Genomic DNA, 21,384 nt, shown 5'->3' with positions numbered 1-21,384 from the left:
CACCGTTCACAAACGGGCTCAAGGAAAACATGAGACCATTCACAAATAGACTCAGAAAATGAGGTACCGTTCACAAACGGGCTCAAGGAGAATAAAAAGACCATTCACAAATGGGCTCAGAAAATGAGGTACCGTTCACCAACGGGCTCAAGGAGAAGACGAGACCATTCACAAATGGATTCGAGAAACGAGGCACCGTTCACAAACGGGCTCAAGGAAAACATGAGACCATTCACAAATAGACTCAGAAAATGAGGTACCGTTCACAAACGGGCTTAAGGAGAAGACGAGACCATTCACAAATGGACTCGAGAAACGAGGCACCGTTCACAAACGGGCTCTAGGAGAACATGAGACCATTCATAAATGGACTCGAGAAATGAGGCACCGTTCACAAATGGGCTCAAAGAAACAAGATAGCTTCAACCACGAAGAATTTAGAGATTTTTCATAAACTTGAATTTGACGTAGGATTGGATTTGATGAATTTTTGATTTTTCAGAAATAAGGCAGCGTCCACAAACGGGCTCAAGGAGGACATGGGACCATTCACAAATAGACTCAGAAAATGAAGTACCGTTCACAAACGGGCTTAAGGAGAAGACGGGACCATTTACAAATGGACTCGAGAAATGAGGCACCGTTCACAAACGGGCTCAAAGAAACAAGATAGCTTTGATTGATGAACTCAACAACGAAGAATTTAGAGTTTTTTCATGAACTTGAATTTGACATAGGATTGGATTTGATGAATTTTTGATTTTTCAGAAATAAGGCACCGTCCACAAACGGGCTCAAGGAGGACATGAGACCGTAAATGGACTCAGAAAAATGAGACACCGTTCACAAACGGGTTCAAGGAGAAGACGAGACCATTTACAAATGGACTCGAGAAAAGAGGCACCGTTCACAAACAGGCTCAAAGAAACAAGATAGCTTTGATTGATGAATTCAACAACGAAGAATTTAGAGTTTTTTCATGAACTTGAATTTGACATAGGATTGGATTTGATGAATTTTTGATTTTTCAGAAATAAGGCACCGTCCACAAACGGGCTCAAGGAGGACATGAGACCGTAAATGGACTCAGAAAAATGAGACACCGTTCACAAACGGGTTCAAGGAGAAGACGAGACCATTTACAAATGGACTCGAGAAAAGAGGCACCGTTCACAAACAGGCTCAAAGAAACAAGATAGCTTTGATTGATGAATTCAACAACGAAGAATTTAGAGTTTTTTCATGAACTTGAATTTGACATAGGATTGGATTTGATGAATTTTTGATTTTTCAGAAATAAGGCACCGTCCACAAACGGGCTCAAGGAGGACATGAGACCGTAAATGGACTCAGAAAAATGAGACACCGTTCACAAACGGGTTCAAGGAGAAGACGAGACCATTTACAAATGGACTCGAGAAAAGAGGCACCGTTCACAAACAGGCTCAAAGAAACAAGATAGCTTTGATTGATGAATTCAATAACGAAGAATTTAGAGATTTTTCATGAACTTGAATTTGACATAGGATTGGATTTGATGAATTTTTGATTTTTTTGAACTTAATGAAATCGAGGATGTTATAGATCGTGCCTGACAAAGATATCGGAAACTAGGACTTTGACGAATGATGAAACGGCAAACCGAAGAACCATTACTAACAATAATGGATTAGAAACACTTTTATGAAACTTCAACAAGATTTTTCTCAAAGAGACTGCTGGTCTTGTCTTTGGGGATTTGGATGACTGAAACCTTGAACAAGACACTTGAAATTGGTAATCTAGAACAACGGCTCTCTTGGATATAATCATGGAAAAGTGGGACTTGCCTCTTGATAGGTGTTTAGATAAACATTTCTTGACCAGGAAAGTATTTAACTAACTGGAAGGAAATTCTGAATTTTAACGGTTCATCTTTCTGAGAAATTGGCTCGACCATCATTGCATCTGAGGCTCTTCCAAGCTTAAGATGCCTTCCTGGGGTATGATCTTTTTACGGAAGCTGGGCTTTCTGATGTTTCTACTTCTGAATTCTTCTGGGTTGATCATCTTTGAAATATAGCTGTTTGACTAGATTCTCGAACTTTTTCAGGTACAATCGCAGGGAGCTGACGAGGCCGGGCCTCCTTCACCGAGACAGTTGCATCATTTGGACATATGGATGACGATTGACTCTTTTTAAATAGAAAACTTAGATAAAAGGCACTACTCAAAGGATTGAGGAGCTCTAAAGGAGTGAACATAGAATAACAACGATTGATTAACTACACTGACAGACACAGTAATGCTTCTGACTTAGTTAACGTTTTATTTGGTAAGTCTATCCTTTCAAGGAATATTTTTTTCAATTGGTAAACACTGGACTTTTTCCTTAAAACAGTAATGCCTCAATGATTTAATTACAACTCCTAGGATTGCTTAGCTCCAATGCCCCCAGTTTTGAGGATGTCACTTGAATTTGTTTGAACTTCAATTGATCTTCAGTCCTGATACCGGCTGTAACCTTCTTATAAATTTGCTTGAACTTCAGTTGATCTTCAGTCTTGATACTGGCTGTAGCCTTCTTATAATGATTCTCTTACCGTGACCAAGTCACCTCTTCAGGGTTTTTAACTTGGCGGACCGTGGTAGCCTTAACTTTTGCCTGAACCGTCTTTCTAGGTTTTCGATTCAGCAGGCTATCCCCTTAGCTTTTGCCTAAGCCGCCCTTTCGGGTTTTCAACTTAACAGGGGAATGATCTTAAATTTTGCCTAAACCGCCCTTTCAGGTTTTCAGTCTAGCAGATCTTCAAACTCCATTTTTTTTATTCATCATCATTTTTTTTTTGTTTCGGGACCTAGATCATTAGTTCTGAACACCGGAAGGACTTTATAGGTAGGATAGGGCTTTTCAAAGAATGGCTTAAGGTTCAACAAAGATTTCGACCGAACCTATGAATAGGTTGCATACATATCCCAAGATAGGAATCAGGTCGTGTGTAGTTCAGGGCGAATGCCCCTAGTTTGAAGATAAATTGTTTGAAGGTTAATTGATTTTTTCCTTTTTTTCTTTCTTTCTGGAATGATTGACCTCTCTTCTTTTGGAACTGGTCCCTTTTTTTTTTTTTGGAACGATTACATTTCTTTTCCTTTTTTCTTTTTTTTTGAATCGACCGAACTCGGTTTAACCGAGCTGCCTACGTACCCCAGTGTAGGGATCAGGTCTCGCGTAGTTCGGGGCGAATGCCCCTAGTTTGATGGGTTTTCAAGAAAATTTCATTTAGGCTCGAAGGGTTTGCAAACCAGTATTCTTTTGACGTTGGGTTCTGATTTTGGGATTTATTCGGCCAAAGGAGGCCTTCCGATGTTCAGATTGGGAGTCGATCTAGTTTACTAGAGTCCCTCTGGTACTGATTATTTATTTATTTATTTTTTTTTTCTTTTTTTTACGGAGTTTGACGGCATTTCCAGGTAAGAGATAATAAATCTTCTTCTTTCAAGATTCTAATACGTGCCTTCGACTTTCATAGAGCGAAACTTGTTCTTCGACATCCTCCATCTATGGATTTGTAACTCTTGATATCTGATGATCACTTTTCAATGCTTGCTCTTGAACTTCTTATCTCGAATTTGATGGCTTCATGTTATGAATTTGAGAACCAAGGTCATTGATTGGAAATATGAAAGTTGTTTCCACTCCATGCCCCTTGCATAGCATATGATATTCACTTCATTCTTTCTTGAACCTTCTATCTGGGTCTTTCTCTTGGCATTAATGGTAACACTTACCGGACCATCTTTTTATCCTCAAAATGGGTTTACCAATTCTTCACACTCTTCAGAGGGTAATGTATTTTCAATCGGCATTTACTGGATCAAGGTTTCAGTGCCAGTGTTTACCACTTTAATTTCATCTTTGAAAGCCTGAGATTGGCGCTCCTCCTCTTGTTCAAGTAATCGTTGTGACTCAAGTGGAGTTTCGTCAATTTTGTCCTCATTTGAGGAGGGAGTCTTATTTTAAGATCAGAAGCACACTTAAGAAATAGACACAAGTGAACTATTGGAACTGAAATTTTATTTAAAAAAAAAAAAAAAATACTACATCTCACAACCTATCCTGAACATGTTCAGGATTCACAACTCTAAAAGAAAAGCAAAAGATAACTTGCCTGGACTAGGCATTAACCTTGAACTGTAGAACCGGACTCAACAATTGTACTGACCATGATGGCTGACTCAAAATAAAATAATAAACGACTAAAACTTTAACTGCCGCAACTGTCTAGCTTCGGAGGCTCGGCGAAAGCTGGCTCATAAATGGTACTTTCAACTTCTGATTCTTTTCATTGCAACCGGACCTGTGCCCCTTTGAACCTTCAGTTATTTAAGCATTGCGAACGGCTGGCGGCAGTACTGCATGATTTGATAATGGGTTATTGGTAGCAACGGGACTTGGCTCAAACACAAGGCTTTTATTGTCGAGCAACCTCTGGATTCTGAATTTTAGGGCAATGCAATTATCAGTGAGATGGCCAGAATTTCTATGGTATTCGCAGTGTTGATCTGTTCGCCAATTTGCTGGTAAAGGATTAGGAAGAGCCCTAATGTCGGGTAGGATTATGCGACCTGAGGCTAAACACTCCTTGAGTATCTCAGATGGCGGAAGGGGGAGAGGGGTAAATTCTGTCTGGGCCTGTGGCCGAGGTGTGACAGCAGGTTGGGTATAACCCATCACCATGGGGTTCTGAGGTTTTGAAGGCTGAGGCTTGGAGCGGGAAAGGTTATTAATTTCAGCTGATGGAGGCTTCCTGAATTCTTTGGTATTCGGGTTACTTCGGTTGAACACACCTTGAGCCATAGCCTCCTCTATTTGGGTGCCTGCCACGATAAAGTGTTTGAAGTCCGGATAATACTGCAACGACATGTGATACTGGAGCTGGGGGGAAATATTTTTCATGATTATTTGGACCTGCTCTTCCTCAGAAGGGCGCTCCATCATCTGAGCTGCTATTCTCCTCCATCTTTTCACAAAAATCAGAAAAGATTCCCTTGAATCTTGCTTGGTTCTTTCTAAATCCTTTCTGGTGATTTCTGTCCCATCATCATATGTGAATTGCCTGATGAATTGTTCACCGATATCCCTCCATGTCCTATAACGAGTCTTGTCTAGGACCATGAACCATCTCCTAGCAACCTTGGTTAGGGAAACCGGGAACAATTGAGCCATTTGCTCAGGAGATAAGCCTTGAGGCTGACACATGATGGTGAACATCTGCAAATGAGTGATTGGACAACCCACACCATCATATTTGTCGAAATCTGGCATTTGAAAATTGGCAGGGAGACGGATTTCGGGAAACAGTGTGAGGTCACTTGGATTGAAACCCCCCTGGTCCTGAAACTGAATGTCCTGAACCTTCCTGGTAAGACTTTCTAATTTCTCCATAACTACTTTATCAACCATGGACTGAGAAGGCCTGCTGCGATCTTCGCTGTACTGCTCTTTTTCAAAATCTTCTTCAGTTTTGTCAGGGATAGGAATGAACACTGGCTGGGCAGGTGCGGCTGAAGTAACTGTATGGTGCATGGACCCTTTATCTTTGGACAACGATGGCCCCAACTTTTCAGAAAGCTGGGCCTTGATAACTTGGTTCTCTTCTTTGAGTTCTTGAAGCTGCCGGAGAATCAAGGTGAGAGTATCGGTAATAGCAGCGGGTGGAAGACTACTGTTCTGGTTTTCTGCCATTGGGGAGGATGAGGATGGGAAAGAAGGAGATGCTGGGGTCCTCAGAGAAGGTGGCGGGGAGACAGATTTCCTCTGCAATCGAGAAGAGATCCGAACCCAAGGAATAGTAGGGTTAGCTATGGTGTTTAGTGCCCTGTCATGGAAATAATGAACACGAGGTATATGAGCTTGACATTCATGGAGTGTTTCTTCTCAATGACTGAAAAATATTACACATTTAAGCAAGTAATTGGGACAATAGAATGAATCCAAATGATGAGGGGAATGCCCTTAGTTCAAGGATTATGAGAGTAAACTCTGAAGGATTTAGCAGAAATATTCTTGAAAAAGGTAGCCCCTAGAGGAGGAAGAGATCAAGGGTACAGGCAAGATTGGATCATCAAGATTGCACGATCAAATGATTGAGACACAATTTCCGCCAATGAAGACACAATCGAATCCCACAAGAGACGAATGATAGACACATGATCAAAATGTGAGATTGCATAGGATTACTTTCAACGGGTAGATCAAGAATAACTAATCCTATGAGATCTTTGGAAATGATGGGATTTATATCCTAACCCCAAAGGAAAAGTTTTTAGTCTTCGCACATTTTAACAGTGTTACCTGAAGGCATCAACCCTAATCCTAATCTAGCGGAGTGGAGAGAGGATCTCGACTCATGACTTTGTTTGTGTACCTAGGACCGATCGTAGCCATTGGAAGATGGACTACGGCCTAATCTAGACACAAATGGGTAAGATATCCTAAACTAGGCTCACACATGTGGTGCACATGTGTTCGTATACTGCATGCATGTGTGGGTTAATCTAGGGGTAAGGCCAAGAGTCCCCTTAGCGCGAATCCATGTTCGATATACTGTACCAGTGTCCGGCGTATCAGTACGTGAACAAGAGATCCGTTTACGCACCATAAAGGTACTAGGCTAAGGGTGGAATGCTTCTCTAGCACAGAGGCACCAGGTGATGAAATCCCAGTCAACCATGCTAGATAACACTCCGGGTTCCTAAAATAGGACGTGTGTGCATGTGAAATGCAAGGGTTTAGATGCAAGTGATGTAAGTGTGTGCAATAAGTTCGCGCAATCTATGATGCCTTCAGGTTTTGTTAAATTAAGTTCGAGTAACATGTGATGAGAAAATAAAACGAGACAAACTAATCTAACAAGTATAGAGTTTTTATGAGCCAGTTAAATTAAATTCAAATGAATTATCTTTTGAAATTTTAATGAAGTTAGGTGGTCCCCAGCAGAGTCGCCAGACTGTGGGACATGATCCCGCGAGAGGGGCGTGGGGCGCGAGCCGCCGCGCGCTCTCCTTTGGTCTCTCGTTCCCACGCGATTGGCGTGTGCATTTTATTTGTTGATTTGAATTCGTCTTTCCTGTGAACTTGGGATCACTAAGGCAATCCGAATTCCACACGAAAGAGATTGACAGAGTCGCCACCTAGATGTGGGATCTAGGACCCATAATTAACCAGAAATCTAGACTCGCTACCTGGTTACGAGAATGGAAGGTATGGGGAGTTATCCACCACATGCACCATTCTTGTCCGATAATCGGTCTTCGATTCCAAAAGCTAACTCTTTTAAATTTATTTTAAATGGCTCATTCAACTCTATGTTAATGTGCGAACTAAGTGACATGCATCCTAGAATCTAATTTCAATGTGAATCCTAGATGTGTATCTTGATTTATTAATTTGTCTGGATTCATTCTAAGTGAAAGTTCTCCTAGAATTCTAATTTCATGGAAAACCCTAACTGATTTGATTAAGTATTTACAAGAAAATTAATATACAAAACACCACAATTTGTTGTGGTGCCGACTCGCGGGTGGTATGCCGTCAGACATCCAAGCTGCCTACGTACCCAAGCCTCACTGGGATCAGAGTCGACGTAGTTCGGTGCACCTAAGCTAAGCTACTTATGCCTAACTCAACTAGGACACCGACTTAAACGGATTTGACGGTTTCAACAGTTTTAAAAGTAGTTATTTAATTCAAGTTGAGGATTTTATTATCTTAGGATTTCATCTAAGATGCTGTATGATTCTTATCTAAATGCAAGTTGTTCCTTAGACTAATGCAGGTTTGCCTACATCCTAGTTTACTAGGCTTGTCTTAAGGAAAGATTGGGTGACTAGTGTAACTAGACCTATGGTACGGTTGCTATTCATAGCAAGCGTCCGTGATGAGGCTGGACTCCTAACTCTAGGACTCCCTAAAACCTAGGACACGGCACGACACCAGTGTTCCTAAATTGGGCTCTAATGGTTCTTAGATTGGAAACCATAATCCAATGGTTCCGAAAGACACAAGATAAATCGATTTAAGTTCTCGAGGTTAATGAGTTTCAGATTTCGAAGATTTTTAGTTTCTAGACATTTAAGGATTACCAATGGTTCTAGGGTTCACCAATTTCGGCCTTGAATGGCATCCAAAGGAGGGAATCGTGCGCTCTTTCCTTGTGCAATTTAATACTTAGGTTATAGCATCTTATTGCCTGGCAGAATCTCAGGATTTCCGTGGACAATAACCTCGGAGCCAACAACATGCTATAACTTAAATATTCAAATTGTCAAAGATCAAGTTGCAATTGGGATACGATTATGGATGCACTGGCCATTTTTCCAGGAAAATCTAAAGATCTTAAAATTTCTGTTTCAATGGATTAAGGAGTCAACATGTGACAGAATTTTAAAGTTCTTTAGGAATTTTTATATGATTTTCAATTAATTTCGAATTTTCCATGGATTTTATCAATTTTAAGCATATGAGCGGTTTTACAAGTGAAATTGTTGCAAATAAATTCGAAATGATTTAAAATTTCTACAGCAGCAAGATGAAAATGTATGTAGCTTACAGGATGAGTTTTGCATATTTTTACATTAAATTCACGTTTAATCTTGATTAAACCATTAAATGTCCAGATTGCACAATTAACACATAAACTAGTAGAAATATAACTCTAAATTCTATGAAATTTCTACAGAAATACTATATGAATCAAAATAGCATGCAGTGAGATTTTCATGAATTTTAGAAATTATTTACTACCAATTTTGGATTTTACAATTTCCAGACCAGATTATAAATTAACACTACATCCCATATTAAAACAGATCCAAATAACACAAACATTTTACAGTAACAAGTAATATGGAAGATAAGACTACTGTAAAAATTTTATGACTTTTAATGATGATCTGATGTTAGTAAAAATTCTCCTAAAATCTGATAAGTTTCAAAGAAAATATTAAATAATATACCAAATAAACTCCAAAAATCTTTATAAATTCATGGTAAAATGAATCAGTAACATATTATTTTCCCACGAAATTTCATTAATTTTAGAATCTGTTTGGTATATAATTTAATTTTTCTTCGTCAAAAGATGTTTTTTGAAGAGTTTTCCATTTTTAAAACACAATTTGCGGAAAAAATCAGAAAAATTCGGAAAAATACAGAAATATTTTGAGAACAATGCACCTACCTGTGGTGAAGATCTCCGCCCAATCCAAAAAAATATAAAAAATCCTGCCGCCGCCGATCCGCTCCGCCGTCTTTCGCTTTCTCTGGAGTGTTTAGAGGGAGTGATTGAGGGAGTGAAGAGATAATGGAAGAAGAATATTAGGGAGAGGGATGGAAGAATATATTGAGGAAAGGGATTGGAGGGAGTGATTAGAAGAGATAATGGAAGAGAAAGAGATAATGGAAGATAAATTTCTCTTTTTTTTTTTTCTTATGGATGGGAAGGGAGATATATATATAGGGAGAGAAAGAGAGAGAGAGAGATATGTTGGTGGAGAGCTCATCATGTTGTCCCTCTTAGTGGAGAATCCATCATTATTGTTCTTAGTGGAGGGCCCATCATGTTTCTTAGTGGAGAGTCCATCATTATTGCTCTTAGTGGAGGGCCCATCATGTTTCTTAGTGGAGAGTCCATCATTATTGCTCTTAGTGGAGGGCCCATCATGTTTCTTAGTGGAGAGTCCATCATTATTGCTCTTAGTGGAGGGCCCATCATGTTTCTTAGTGGAGAGTCCATCATTATTGCTCTTAGTGGAGGGCCCATCATGTTTCTTAGTGGAGAGTCCATCATTATTGCTCTTAGTGGAGGGCCCATCATGTTTCTTAGTGGAGAGTCCATCATTATTGCTCTTAGTGGAGGGCCCATCATGTTTCTTAGTGGAGAGTCCATCATTATTGCTCTTAGTGGAGGGCCCATCATGTTGTCTTAGTGGAGAGCTACCATCATTGCTCTTCATAAGAGGCCTCACAAGAGGCCCCACTGAGGCCCCCCAACGCGGGCCCCACAATGTGGGCCCTCGGTTGATTCGATTTTAAACAAATGTTCAATGCGAGTCCAAATTTAATCAAAATGCATCATGCGGCCCCACCAAATGGGTCCAACTTTCTCGATCCAATTTTAATCGAAGCACCCAATGCGGGCCCACCAAACGGGTCCCAATTCTCTCTGGTTTAGATTTTTCTGAATAATCATTCTCAACATTTAGCGGGAAAATACGAAACACGACGGAAACGACCAAAAATATTTAGAAATGTAACAAACGGATGCGGGAAAGAAAGACATTGGAAAACCGACGGAAAACAAACCCTAATTTCTTTATCGATTAAGGTAGAGCAAAATGGGGTGTCTACAACATGTCTTTGAACAATGCACAGTTCGATTCAACACATTCATTCAAGCTTGAATCCCCTTTTACATGGGATTAACAAGTATCAATATCTCACATCTTGGAAAAATAATAAGAGGTCTGTGCATCAGAAATTTCATTTATAAACATTCAATATAATCAAGAGTAATTTCATATTATAATGGAAATTTGAATGAGATTTGACTTCCAGATATTTGATTTCAAGATAAAAATAAAAAATAAAAAATAAAAAATGAAATGAAACAACAGATTAATCAAAATTTGAAACTGTTCTACAAACTTGGGAGGATAGAATAGACAAAGAATACCTGCAAGATGTGATCTCCCTCACCTTTCCCCCTTTCTCTTATTCAATGCTCGGAATGAGTGTCCCTCGATGCCTCGCCACCGGAATTAAGTAGATCTGTCAAATTCCACAGACTCGAAAGTTGCAGATTTCGCCGGAGAAGAAGACTTTTGGCAGAGCCTTACCGGATCCACTGGAGAAGAAAAAAGAGGAGATGAAACCCCAAAATATTATTCTCTCTCTGTCTGAGATTTTGAGAAAATGAAAACCCCCTCCGATCTCCTACTCTTTCTCACACACACAATTTCAGATCTGAAAAATCTCAGATCTGATGAATGAATAAAAGAAAATGGAGATTTGATCAATGGAGGGAAATGTATGTAATATAGGCAAGGGATTGGAAGCGGTGGATTTGAGCTTGGAATGGCCGGAATCCATGGGATCGGAGTATGATCGGAGAAGAATAGGTTGGCCGGAGCTCCGATCTCACCGGAAATTGATGACCGGAGCAGAAGGAGTCATGACCGGGGTTTACCGGAATCCAGCCGAAACTCCGTCGAGATCTGCTAGAGGAGAGGATCCGAGGAACGTAAGGTTAGAGGTTTGGGGATTTTTCTCCTTCTCTCTCTAATTTCTGGAAAATGAGATCTCTCTATCTCAGATCTGAACTTCGGTGCTTGGAATCTCACCGGAGAAGAGGATCTTTAATCGGAAAATATGAGCACAAGGTTAGGGTTTGAAGATATAAGCTAGGGCTTATATCCATGCAATCAACTAAAGAACTAGCTAATAACGAGATCTGTCAGATGATCCACTCGTCGGAGTACTAGCATGCTCATCGGAGAAGATGAAATGACGATCGGAGAAGAAGATAAGGAGGGTTAGGTTCAAAGAGAAAAGGTTTGGCCAGTGAAGAAGAGAGTAGAGATGTTAAATCTAACAGAGAAAAAGAGAAAATAGCTTACAGAAGGAAGACTAGCCGGAAAATTCCGCCGGAGAAAGCATTTGACCTGAATGAATGGGGAAAACCCAACCTCTTTCTCCCTTCTCTCTCTCTCTCTCTCTGGAACGAGATCTCCCTTTTTTTTTCTCAATGAATTTTTTTTTTAACTTTTATAGAGAAAACAGAGGAGTGCGATATTAGCACTACTAATATTTATGAGCGCGCGTTTGCGCAAAGTTGATGAGCGCGCGATCTTGCGTGTCCCATATAGCCCACGCTCGACACCGTTCAGGATAAATGCACCCCCCTTCTGCGAACTTGCACCACGACATTGCTTGACTCGTTCGCTAGGCAAACGCGCTCGGATTTTGACAAAATTTTATGGGGACCTAGCTGGGACCTTAAGCTAGCTTAGGGTGAAGTTTGAGACCTTAGCTGATTAATTTGGTTGGGTTTTTGCTCAAACACAGGAGGCTCAGGGTACGGTCAAAATGGGGTGTCTACAGGAATACAAAATAACAATCCGATCTTTTGAAGTTTCCATAATATGCAACCCCTCTATAGATCGGAGGGTTAGGATCATCCTATGGAAATGATTTTTGTGGATCATCCTATGGAGATGTTTCTAAGGGCACAATCTATTTAAGTTGTAGCTCAACAAATTGATGGCTTGGATCATCGATGGAGGGCTGAAGATTGGTCGATGTTTGGATGTAGGGACAAGTTTTTCCCGGAATATTTTCCATGAGAAAAAAAAGAATTGAGGTTTTTGGTAAAAAATATTTACCAAGTTTTATGCAGTCCACGTTTTCAGTGATATATATGCAGACCCGTGCGGTGCAAGGGGCGAGGAACCACTAAATTCTCAACATCTACAAAACCCAAATCAAAATTTCACAAAATCCCACCTCAGAAAACTGATATTCCTTCACAAATTCCACAAAACTAAACAGAACCCAACATAAGAAACAACACAAAACCCAGCAAATAGATAAATTCCCAATCTGGGTTTTTCAGAATTTGTCTTACCGATCCTTCAATATTTTCTTCCACTTATAATAGAGAGAGAGAGAGAGCTTCTTCTTCAAGTGTAATGCAAGAGAAAGTAAAACAGATTTTACAATACTGCTTTAGATTTTTTTACAATACTGCTTTAGAGGCATTTCAACCCACTCGATTTGCAGGTTTTTTCCCAGTCCCTCTTCCTTCCACGCGTACATCGTTTGCTATAATATAATATAATACTCATCTCTTCTCTCAAGTATAATATAATATAATAGCCTCTCATTCCTTTTCTCTCTTCCTATCTTTCAGATATATAATATAATATGATATAGTATAATTACAATGTCAGAGATATTAAAATATAATATTACTATTTCTCTTTGACAGATCTTAGTTTATTAATAAAAACAAGATAACATAATACCCTGCCACTCTCTTGCCACTTCAATGAAACCATTAGTGTCATTAGTTTTTGTAGTTTTTTAGTAATTGTCATAAGTTTTTAATTCTTCATTGCAGTTTTTTGGTAATTGTCATAAGATAGTACATCCGGTTGGTATTTTTTTCGTAATTTTCCTACTTTACTTCCATTTTTCTGTAATTTTTCATTTAAAACTTAGCAAATCGTAATACAAATAGTAATGATTACTTTTTTTACTATTTTATGTCTTCACTAGCCACCTTTGCACCCATGCCAATCTTTGCACAAAGGATGGGCCACAAGCCGAAAAGTGGCATAGCGAAGGTGGCTAGCAAATTCCTATTAAAAAAAATAGGGAAATGTTATCAGCACTACTGTTTTTTTATGAGGGCACTCTCACTTTATTAAAAGTACGGTGTCACCCACAGCATAGTATGATCCAAACCGTCCATTAGATATGCCATAGCCTAAATAGGTTATGCCCCAAAAATCATTTCCATAGACTGATCCTAACCCTCTAATCTGCACCAAGTCCCATACCATTGAAAATTCTAGAGATGTTGCAAAGACCTGGGAATTACAATTTTTCAGGATACAAAGGATCCAGAGGATCTATAAGCCCAATGGTTCCCACCTTGGCATTTCCATCTTATTTTGATGATTTCAATACACAAGTGATTTTATATCACTAATGTGTTTGAGTGTCTAAGTTGTAGATCATAATGGTGTTAAGACAAGATTGCTTGGATTGAGGCCAAGAAACACTCATTTGACCACATTCGGAAGGCCAAAGTCGTCGGAAATCCAAGACTCTAGAAGACTTGAAGAATTGCAAGTGAAGACCATTTTTAAGTCATTTTTAGATTGTATTGATCCAATCCTAGTTTTAGATTTTAAGAGGCATAAATTAAGTTAATCTCACACACCCCTAAATGATTAAGTGATTGTCCTTGTGGTATTCCAACACGTTGGAACCCTCATAACAATCCCAACTTGGTGTATAGTTGGAAGCCCAAAAATCAGAATTGAAAATCTGCTTGACATAGGCTTCTCGGAACTCCGATAAATCCTCGGAGCTCCGAGATTTGGTCTAGTAGCTTTTTCCAACTTCTATTTGTATTCACGGAACTCCGAGAGAAATTCTCGGAACTCCGAGGAATTTCTCGGAACTCCGAGAATTATACCGGAACTCCGAGAACACTATAACGGGAAGAATTATATCCGTTGGTGTTTTTGCCAGAATTACCACTATGCCACCAAACGGTCATATTTGGATTTTTCTATATATATGGGTATTCCCAACTTCCAAATCATGATTCCTAACACTCAAAAACTCTATTTGAACATCCTAAGAGTGATTCAAGCTTGTTTATGCCTCTCATCCTCTAAGATTAGGATTTTAATCATTAGGCTCAAATTTGTACATCTTCTACAATTTGTAAACCCTTGTGAGGGATTTTTTATTTTCTTCTTTCTTATTCAAGAACATTGTATTCGGGCGAGTATTCGGAGAAGCGGAGCCCACTCTCCGTGGTGAGGATTGCCACCAAGGTTAAAGCATTCGGAATTGTAATCGGCACCGATCTTCGCCGGAGTTAAGAAGATCAAATAGTGAAGCCATCAACAGGTTTGGTTGGTGGAGTGGAGTAGGCCTCGCGTTTTGAGGACCGAACCACTTTAAATCTCGGGTGCACTCTCTCTCTTATCTCATGCTCTTTATTTTGCATTGCACTTATGATTTAACTCGTGTTCTTATTTTTCATTCTTGATCTCTTAATCTTCAAAATTAGGTTAGAAGTTTTCAAAAGGTTAAAACTTGTTAGGAACCTAATTTTACCTCCTCTTAAGTTGCCGTACTCGGGACCACCCTTGGAATTTCACTTTATGTGGGCACTCTCACTTTATTAAAAGTACGGTATCGCCCACACCATAGTATGATCCAAACCGTCCATTAGATGTGCCATAGCCTAAATAGGTTATGCCCCAAAAATCATTTCCATAGACTGATCCTAACCCTCTAATCTGCACCAAGTCCCATACCATTGAAAATTCTAGAGATGTTGCAAAGACCTGGGATACAATTTTTCAGGATACAAAGGATCCAGAGGATCCTACATGAGCCAACCACAACACACACACACACACAGCATTTTCAATGAAGCGAAGGAAGAACCAAGCGAGGATCTGTTCCTCGAGTTGTTTGGATACGCGGATTTATTGAGATCTCTCGATTCTGAGATCTCTTGATGCGATCAGAACATTTAGGAGCCGTTTGGATTCGCGGATTTTAGAATCTTGGATTTCCTCAAAATAGATTTAATCCTACGATGAATTTAAAACTCAATAGTTTTAATCCTACAGTGATTTCTCCACTACGCTATAATTTTAACCATGCTATAATTTTGGAGTTATCTATTATAGTATAATAGAGATAATTCTAAAAACATAGTCATGAGGAAAAAAAAGAATAAACAGAATTAAACAGCAAAAACAAAAAAAAAACAAATAATTAAAATGTGACTCCAAATGGCCAAAATAAAATAAACCAAATAACAAACATAAAATAAAAATAAAAAATTTGAAAAAGTAGGATTCAAACTTAAAAAGAGGATGAACACGATGAGAAGTAAGGCATGTTTGGCAGATGCTTTCACAACAATCCAATCAGAAAAGATTTCCATCCAATTCAAACATCGCCTTAGGAAAATATTAGATACGAAGGCCCTGTTTGGATTTCGAGAAAACATTTATGCTGGAAATTAATTTTTCATTAAAAAATTTAATTTCCATGATTTAGGTGCAAATGATATGATTATACATTAAATTTGGAGGGATATTATAATAAAATTTCCCCAAGAAAAAGTTTTCTATCAAAAATGTTTTTCTTGCAGCGATGATATTTTCACCCCCTTTAGAACGCATTCGCCACCCATGTAACATGATTTGGCGTCAGAAAGCGCTGAAGTTGCCCACTGTTCACGTTATAAAGAGGGTGAATGAGTACTGCAGAGGGGGTGAAAATATCATATCTCTTTCCAAATCACATAAATGATACTTGATACGAATAACAGTGAAATGACACCATGTTCCTTGAATTATGTTTTAACCTTGATCGAATGATATTTTGGTAATTTGAGTGTATGTTTGTTTTCTCGCTTTTGGCATGCAGATATCGTTGTGTTCCTGGTTGATTGTGGCACTCACATCGTTCTATATTCGTCGTACAATATTCTGGTTTGTCTATCATCATCCTTCACTTGAAAAAATATATATCTACAAATAAATTGGATATTATTTAATAAAATTATGTCACACTCTGTTGTCAATACGGATGGTAGTATCCAAACATCAACAACTGTTCATAGAATGAATACAGTTACCAACGATGGATATATTCTTCAACCACCATGTGTTAATAATACTAGAGGTAAGATACTAAATTATTAAGTTTTAATTGGGAAAACAGTTGTCGTAAAAAATTATTTGGATTAATTTTTATGCTATTAAGTAGATAATATGTCGGTTAGAGCGAGCAGAAACAAAAGACGCAAAAGATGTCCCAATCGTCCAGAATTAAGCTTAGGTTCATGCTCTAGAAGGCTTCAAGTTGGACAGATGCGCCAAAGAAGGATAATAAATAACGGTAAGAGTGATAATACCTAAAGTTCTCTACATCTTATTCCAATATATAATCACGATACTAGGCAAGACTGGTTCTTAGGATACATAAGAAATACTTATAAATTTCCGTTTCATATATTGTTACCAGAAAACCAAAGCACTTACGAAGATGGAGATATATTAATGGAGAATGAGAATACAAACTTTGTTCGAGAAGTCAACCGAAATAAGTGTCCTATGTATCATTAGGTAGAAATTTATTTTAAAAATAAAAAAAAGAACCTATAACTTAGAGATTTTGAATGTTTCTTGACGTAGGAAAATTCTACAAGGCATGGACCTTTGGAAGTCCGGGTTATGTGTGTCCACACTGTATGGCAATACTATGGTACGAGGAGGGAGTGGATAAATGTAACAGGACAACGAATCCAAAATTCTCAATTTGTTGCCTCCAAGGAAAGGTTGACATACTTGTTCTGCAGCAGCGTCCTGAATTCTTGGCAAAGCTTTTGAGTTATGACAAAGGAAATCGTGCTGCAAAATTTCGAGACAACATAAGAAGTTACAATTCTATTTTTGCATTTACATCGATGGGAGGCAACATTGATAAACGTATCAACGATGGAAGAGGTCCATATGTGTTTCGAATAAATGGACAAAACCATCATCAAATAGGATCGTTGTTATCAGAGGCAGGAAAAATGCCTAAATTTGCTCAGCTCTATATATATGACACAGAGAACGAGGTTTCCAACAGAATAAGAGCAATTAGCAAGGACAATAATAGGCCTGACATCTTAGATGCTACAATTGTTGAAGGATTGTTAAATATGTTCGATAATTACAATCAACTTACAAAGGTTTTCCGTATGGCAAGAGACCATGTCAAGGAATCCGACTTACGTAAGGTTCATATAAGGCTTATTGGGAACCGTGGTAGAGATGCAAGATAGTATAATATGCCAACTACTTCTGAAGTAGCTGCACTTATTGTTGGCGACTTGAGTGAGACAAATGTTGAAAGCGATGTTATAGTAGAGCACAAAAGTGATGGCCTGCAACGTATCAGTGATTTGAATCCAAGTTTTATGGCAATGCAGTATCCAATTCTTTTTCCTTATGGAGAAGATGGCTACCATCTAGGAATACCATGTAAATGTAACGAGGGAAGAAGGCAAACGAAGAGACATTGTGTGACAATGAGAGAATATTATGCATACAGAATTCAACAGAGAGAAAATGAGAGCCAAACAATTATTCGTGGTGGGCGTTTGTTCCAACAGTTTTTAGTCGACGCTTTTACAGCTATTGAAGAGGAACGATTACGCTGGATCCGTAATAACCAACTACAATTAAGAGCAGAATTGTATAAAGGTTTTCGTGATGCAGTCGTGAGAGGTGACACGACTCCATCTTCAGTGGGAAGAAGAATTATTTTGCCATCATCATTTACAGGAGGCCCAAGATATATGATACAGAATTATCAAGATGCAATGGCTATTTGTAGATGGACGGGAAATCCTGATCTATTTATAACATTCATAGTAAATCCAAAGTGGCTTGAAATTCAGAAGTTTGTTGATCAAATTCCTGGACAAAAACCAGCTAATAGACCAGACATTGAATCAAGAGTTTTCAAGATTAAGCTCGATCAATTAATGAGAGATCTTATAAAATTACAACATTTTGGAAGAGTCATAGCAGGTGTGTATTTAGAAATTTATGACAAATTTTTTAAATATACTTTTACAGATAATAACAAAATATATAACATGCTTTTTCAACTTTCAGCTGTCTACACTATTGAGTTCCAGAAAAGAGGCCTGCCACACGCGCATATATTACTTTGGCTTCATCAATCAGATAAGTATCCAACATCATCTGAAATTGACAAGATCATATTAGCAGAAATACCAGATGAGACAAGTGATTATACCGCATATGCAGCAGTTGCAGAATTTATGATGCATGGACCATGTGGGGCAGCAAACAACAAAGCACCTTGCATGATCGGAGGAAATTATTGCAGCAAAAAATTTCCAAAATTTTTTTACACCGAGACAACACTATCTGATGACGGGTTTCCAGTTTACAGAAGAAGAGATAATTATAGATTTGTACAAAAGGGAGATATAAAACTGGACAACAGATATGTAGTACCACACAATGTTGAATTGATTGTAAAATATCAATCTCACATAAATGTTGAGTGGTGCAACAGGTCAAGAGCGATAAAATATCTTTCAAGTACATCAATAAAGGACCTGACAGGACAACAATGATAGTTAAAGATGACATTTCTAGAAATCCTAGAAATGATAATAGAGAAATTCAAAGAATTGATGAAATCAAAAGTTATCTAGACTGTCGTTATGTCTCGGCATGTGAAGCATGCTGGAGAATATTTCAATTTGATATTCAACACCGAACACCTGCAGTTGAAAGAATGGTGTTCCACCTTCCTGATGAGCAATGCATTACTTTTAGAGATTCTGAACCCATCAACCAAGTTCTGAACAAGGAAGATGTTGAAACAACAATGTTCACTCAATGGATGCATACAAATAGCGTTGAGGAAGGTGCTCGAAATCTGACCTTTGCTGAATTCCCCACAAAATTTGTATGAAATAAAAAAGATAAGTTGTGCCAACAAAGGAAAAAAGGGAAATGCAAAGGAAGGATAGTTTATGCACATCCGAGTTCTCGGGAAAGGTTCTATTTGAGGATGTTATTAAATATTGTTAAAGGCCTACGAAGCTATGAAGAGATAAGAACAGTCAACGGTGTAATACATCCAACATTTAAATTAGCATGCTTTTCCCTTGGACTTTTAGATGGCGACAAGGAGTGGCATGATGCAATTAATGAGGCATCACAATGGGCAACTGCAGGACAACTAAGAGAACTATTTGTGACTCTTCTACTCTTTTGTGAAATCGCTAATCCATTTGAACTGTGGGAAAGAAATTGGCAGCTGCTATCTGATGATATTCAGTTCCGCCAACGACATGCATTTGGCCATGCACAACTAGAGTTAAATGAATATCAAATACAAAGTTACACTTTGTTTGAGATTGAAAACATCCTCATGGCAAGTCTTTGCCAGATTTTAAGCCACTCCCACTGCCTGATGCAACACTACTCAGCCAACCGAATAATCGACTCATAAGAGAAGAAATATCGTATGACAAAGAACAGTTAAGGATAAAGCACAACGAGTTATACAGCGGACTTAACTTAGACCAAAGAAATATATATGATTCTGTAGTAACAGCAGTTACTGAAAAAGGAGGACTGTTTTTTGTTTACGGCCATGGAGGGACAGGAAAAACATGTGTATAGAACCTTAATTGCAAGATTGCGTTCGGAAGGCAAAATTGTTTTTGCTGTGGCATCATCTGGAATAGCAGCTCTCATTTTACAAGGAAAACGGACTGCTCATTCAAGATTCGAAATTCCAATCAATCATGAAGAAAACTCCACGTGCAGCATTAATCAAGGTACCCAACTTGCGAAATTGATAACACGGGCATCGCTCATTATATGGGATGAAACACCGATGCACCACCGGTATGCTTTTGAGGCAGTCGACAAAACTTTAAAAGACATATTAAGGTTTGATGATCTTAATTCAAGCGACAACCCATTTGGAGGAAAGACTGTAATGCTTGGTGGAGATTTCAGACAGATTCTTCCTGTTGTTCCAAAAGGAGGAAGACATGAAGTTGTGCTTGCTTCTATAAATAATTCCTACTTATGGGACTATTGCATGGTCTTCAATTTAAAAACAAATATGAGATTGAATCCATGTTCAGCCGACATCAGTACATCTAATTCAATATCAGAATTTAGCAAATGGGTTTTAGATATCAGAGATGGCAAGATTGAATCAATATCAAGAGAAGAAGATGGCGAACCTTCGTGGATTAAAATTCCAAGTCATCTTCTTATACATGGTGGAGATAACCCCATAGGTGAAATAGTATCCATCACATATCCATCGTTCCACAATAGTTACAAAGATGCGCATTATCTTCAAGAAAGAGCAATATTGACTCCAAAAAATCATACAGTCGATGAAATAAACTCACACATGATGCAATTCGTTGCTGGGGAACAACATTCATATCTTAGCTCAGACTCAATATGTAAAGCTTCGTCAAATGTCGCTGATCAGGACATGATTTATCCGGTAGAGTTTTTGAATACATTACACTTTTCGGGATTACCAAATCACGTTCTTCAGCTGAAAGTTGGAAATCCTATCATGCTTTTGAGAAACATCAAACAAAATGTAGGATTGTGCAATGGTACACGGCTAATAGTAACTCAGTTAGCCACTTGGATTATCGAAGGAAGAATAATCACTGGAAAAAATATTGGAACAAAAGTTCTGATTCCCATGGTCATATTAACAGCTACTGAATCGAAGTGGCCCTTCGTTTTGAGGCGAAGATAATTTCCAGTCAGAGTTTGTTATGCAATGACAATTAATAAAAGTCAGTGCCAAACTATTAAACAAGTTGGTCTATATCTACCAAAGCCTGTTTTCACTCATGGGCAACTATATGTTGCTATCTCCAGAGTGACATCTCCTGATGGTCTGAAGATATTGATAGAAAAAATTGATGGCGACGAAAATGAGTACACAAAAAATATTGTATATAAAGAAGTTTTTAACAACTTACATACAGGTCAGTC

General features: G+C 38.4%; 2 protein-coding genes across 2 annotated transcripts; both read left to right on the top strand.

Moving 5' to 3' along the window:
- The first annotated feature begins 17,642 nt into the window (after window positions 1-17,642).
- Window positions 17,643-19,852, top strand: LOC143850629 (uncharacterized). The gene is made up of 4 exons (XM_077359854.1): window positions 17,643-18,387; window positions 18,475-18,800; window positions 18,905-19,262; window positions 19,431-19,852. Exons 1-4 carry the CDS (start codon window positions 17,643-17,645, stop codon window positions 19,850-19,852), a joined length of 1,851 nt encoding a protein of 616 aa, XP_077215969.1.
- Window positions 19,853-19,996: 144 nt separating this feature from the next.
- Window positions 19,997-21,142, top strand: LOC143850628 (uncharacterized). The gene has a single exon (XM_077359853.1). The coding sequence runs from the start codon at window positions 19,997-19,999 to the stop codon at window positions 21,140-21,142; it is 1,146 nt and encodes a 381-aa protein (XP_077215968.1).
- The last annotated feature ends 242 nt before the right edge of the window (window positions 21,143-21,384 follow it).

Source organism: Tasmannia lanceolata, unplaced genomic scaffold (assembly GCF_043159265.1).
Source record: "Tasmannia lanceolata isolate RefF3 unplaced genomic scaffold, GAP_Taslan_0.1 ptg000018l, whole genome shotgun sequence".
Classification (NCBI taxonomy): Eukaryota; Viridiplantae; Streptophyta; class Magnoliopsida; order Canellales; family Winteraceae; genus Tasmannia; species Tasmannia lanceolata.
This window is presented reverse-complemented; position numbering and strand designations above follow the sequence as displayed.

Bases quoted from the DNA above. Each gene is read 5' to 3' on its own strand.
- LOC143850629 (XM_077359854.1), top strand. From the start codon at position 17,643: ATGCCAACTACTTCTGAAGTAGCTGCACTTATTGTTGGCGACTTGAGT. The intron at 18,388-18,474 runs GTGTGTATTTAG...TTCAACTTTCAG, and splicing joins TTTTGGAAGAGTCATAGCAG to CTGTCTACACTATTGAGTTC. The intron at 18,801-18,904 runs GTACAAAAGGGA...GTGGTGCAACAG, and splicing joins GAAGAGATAATTATAGATTT to GTCAAGAGCGATAAAATATC.
- LOC143850628 (XM_077359853.1), top strand. From the start codon at position 19,997: ATGGAGGGACAGGAAAAACATGTGTATAGAACCTTAATTGCAAGATTG.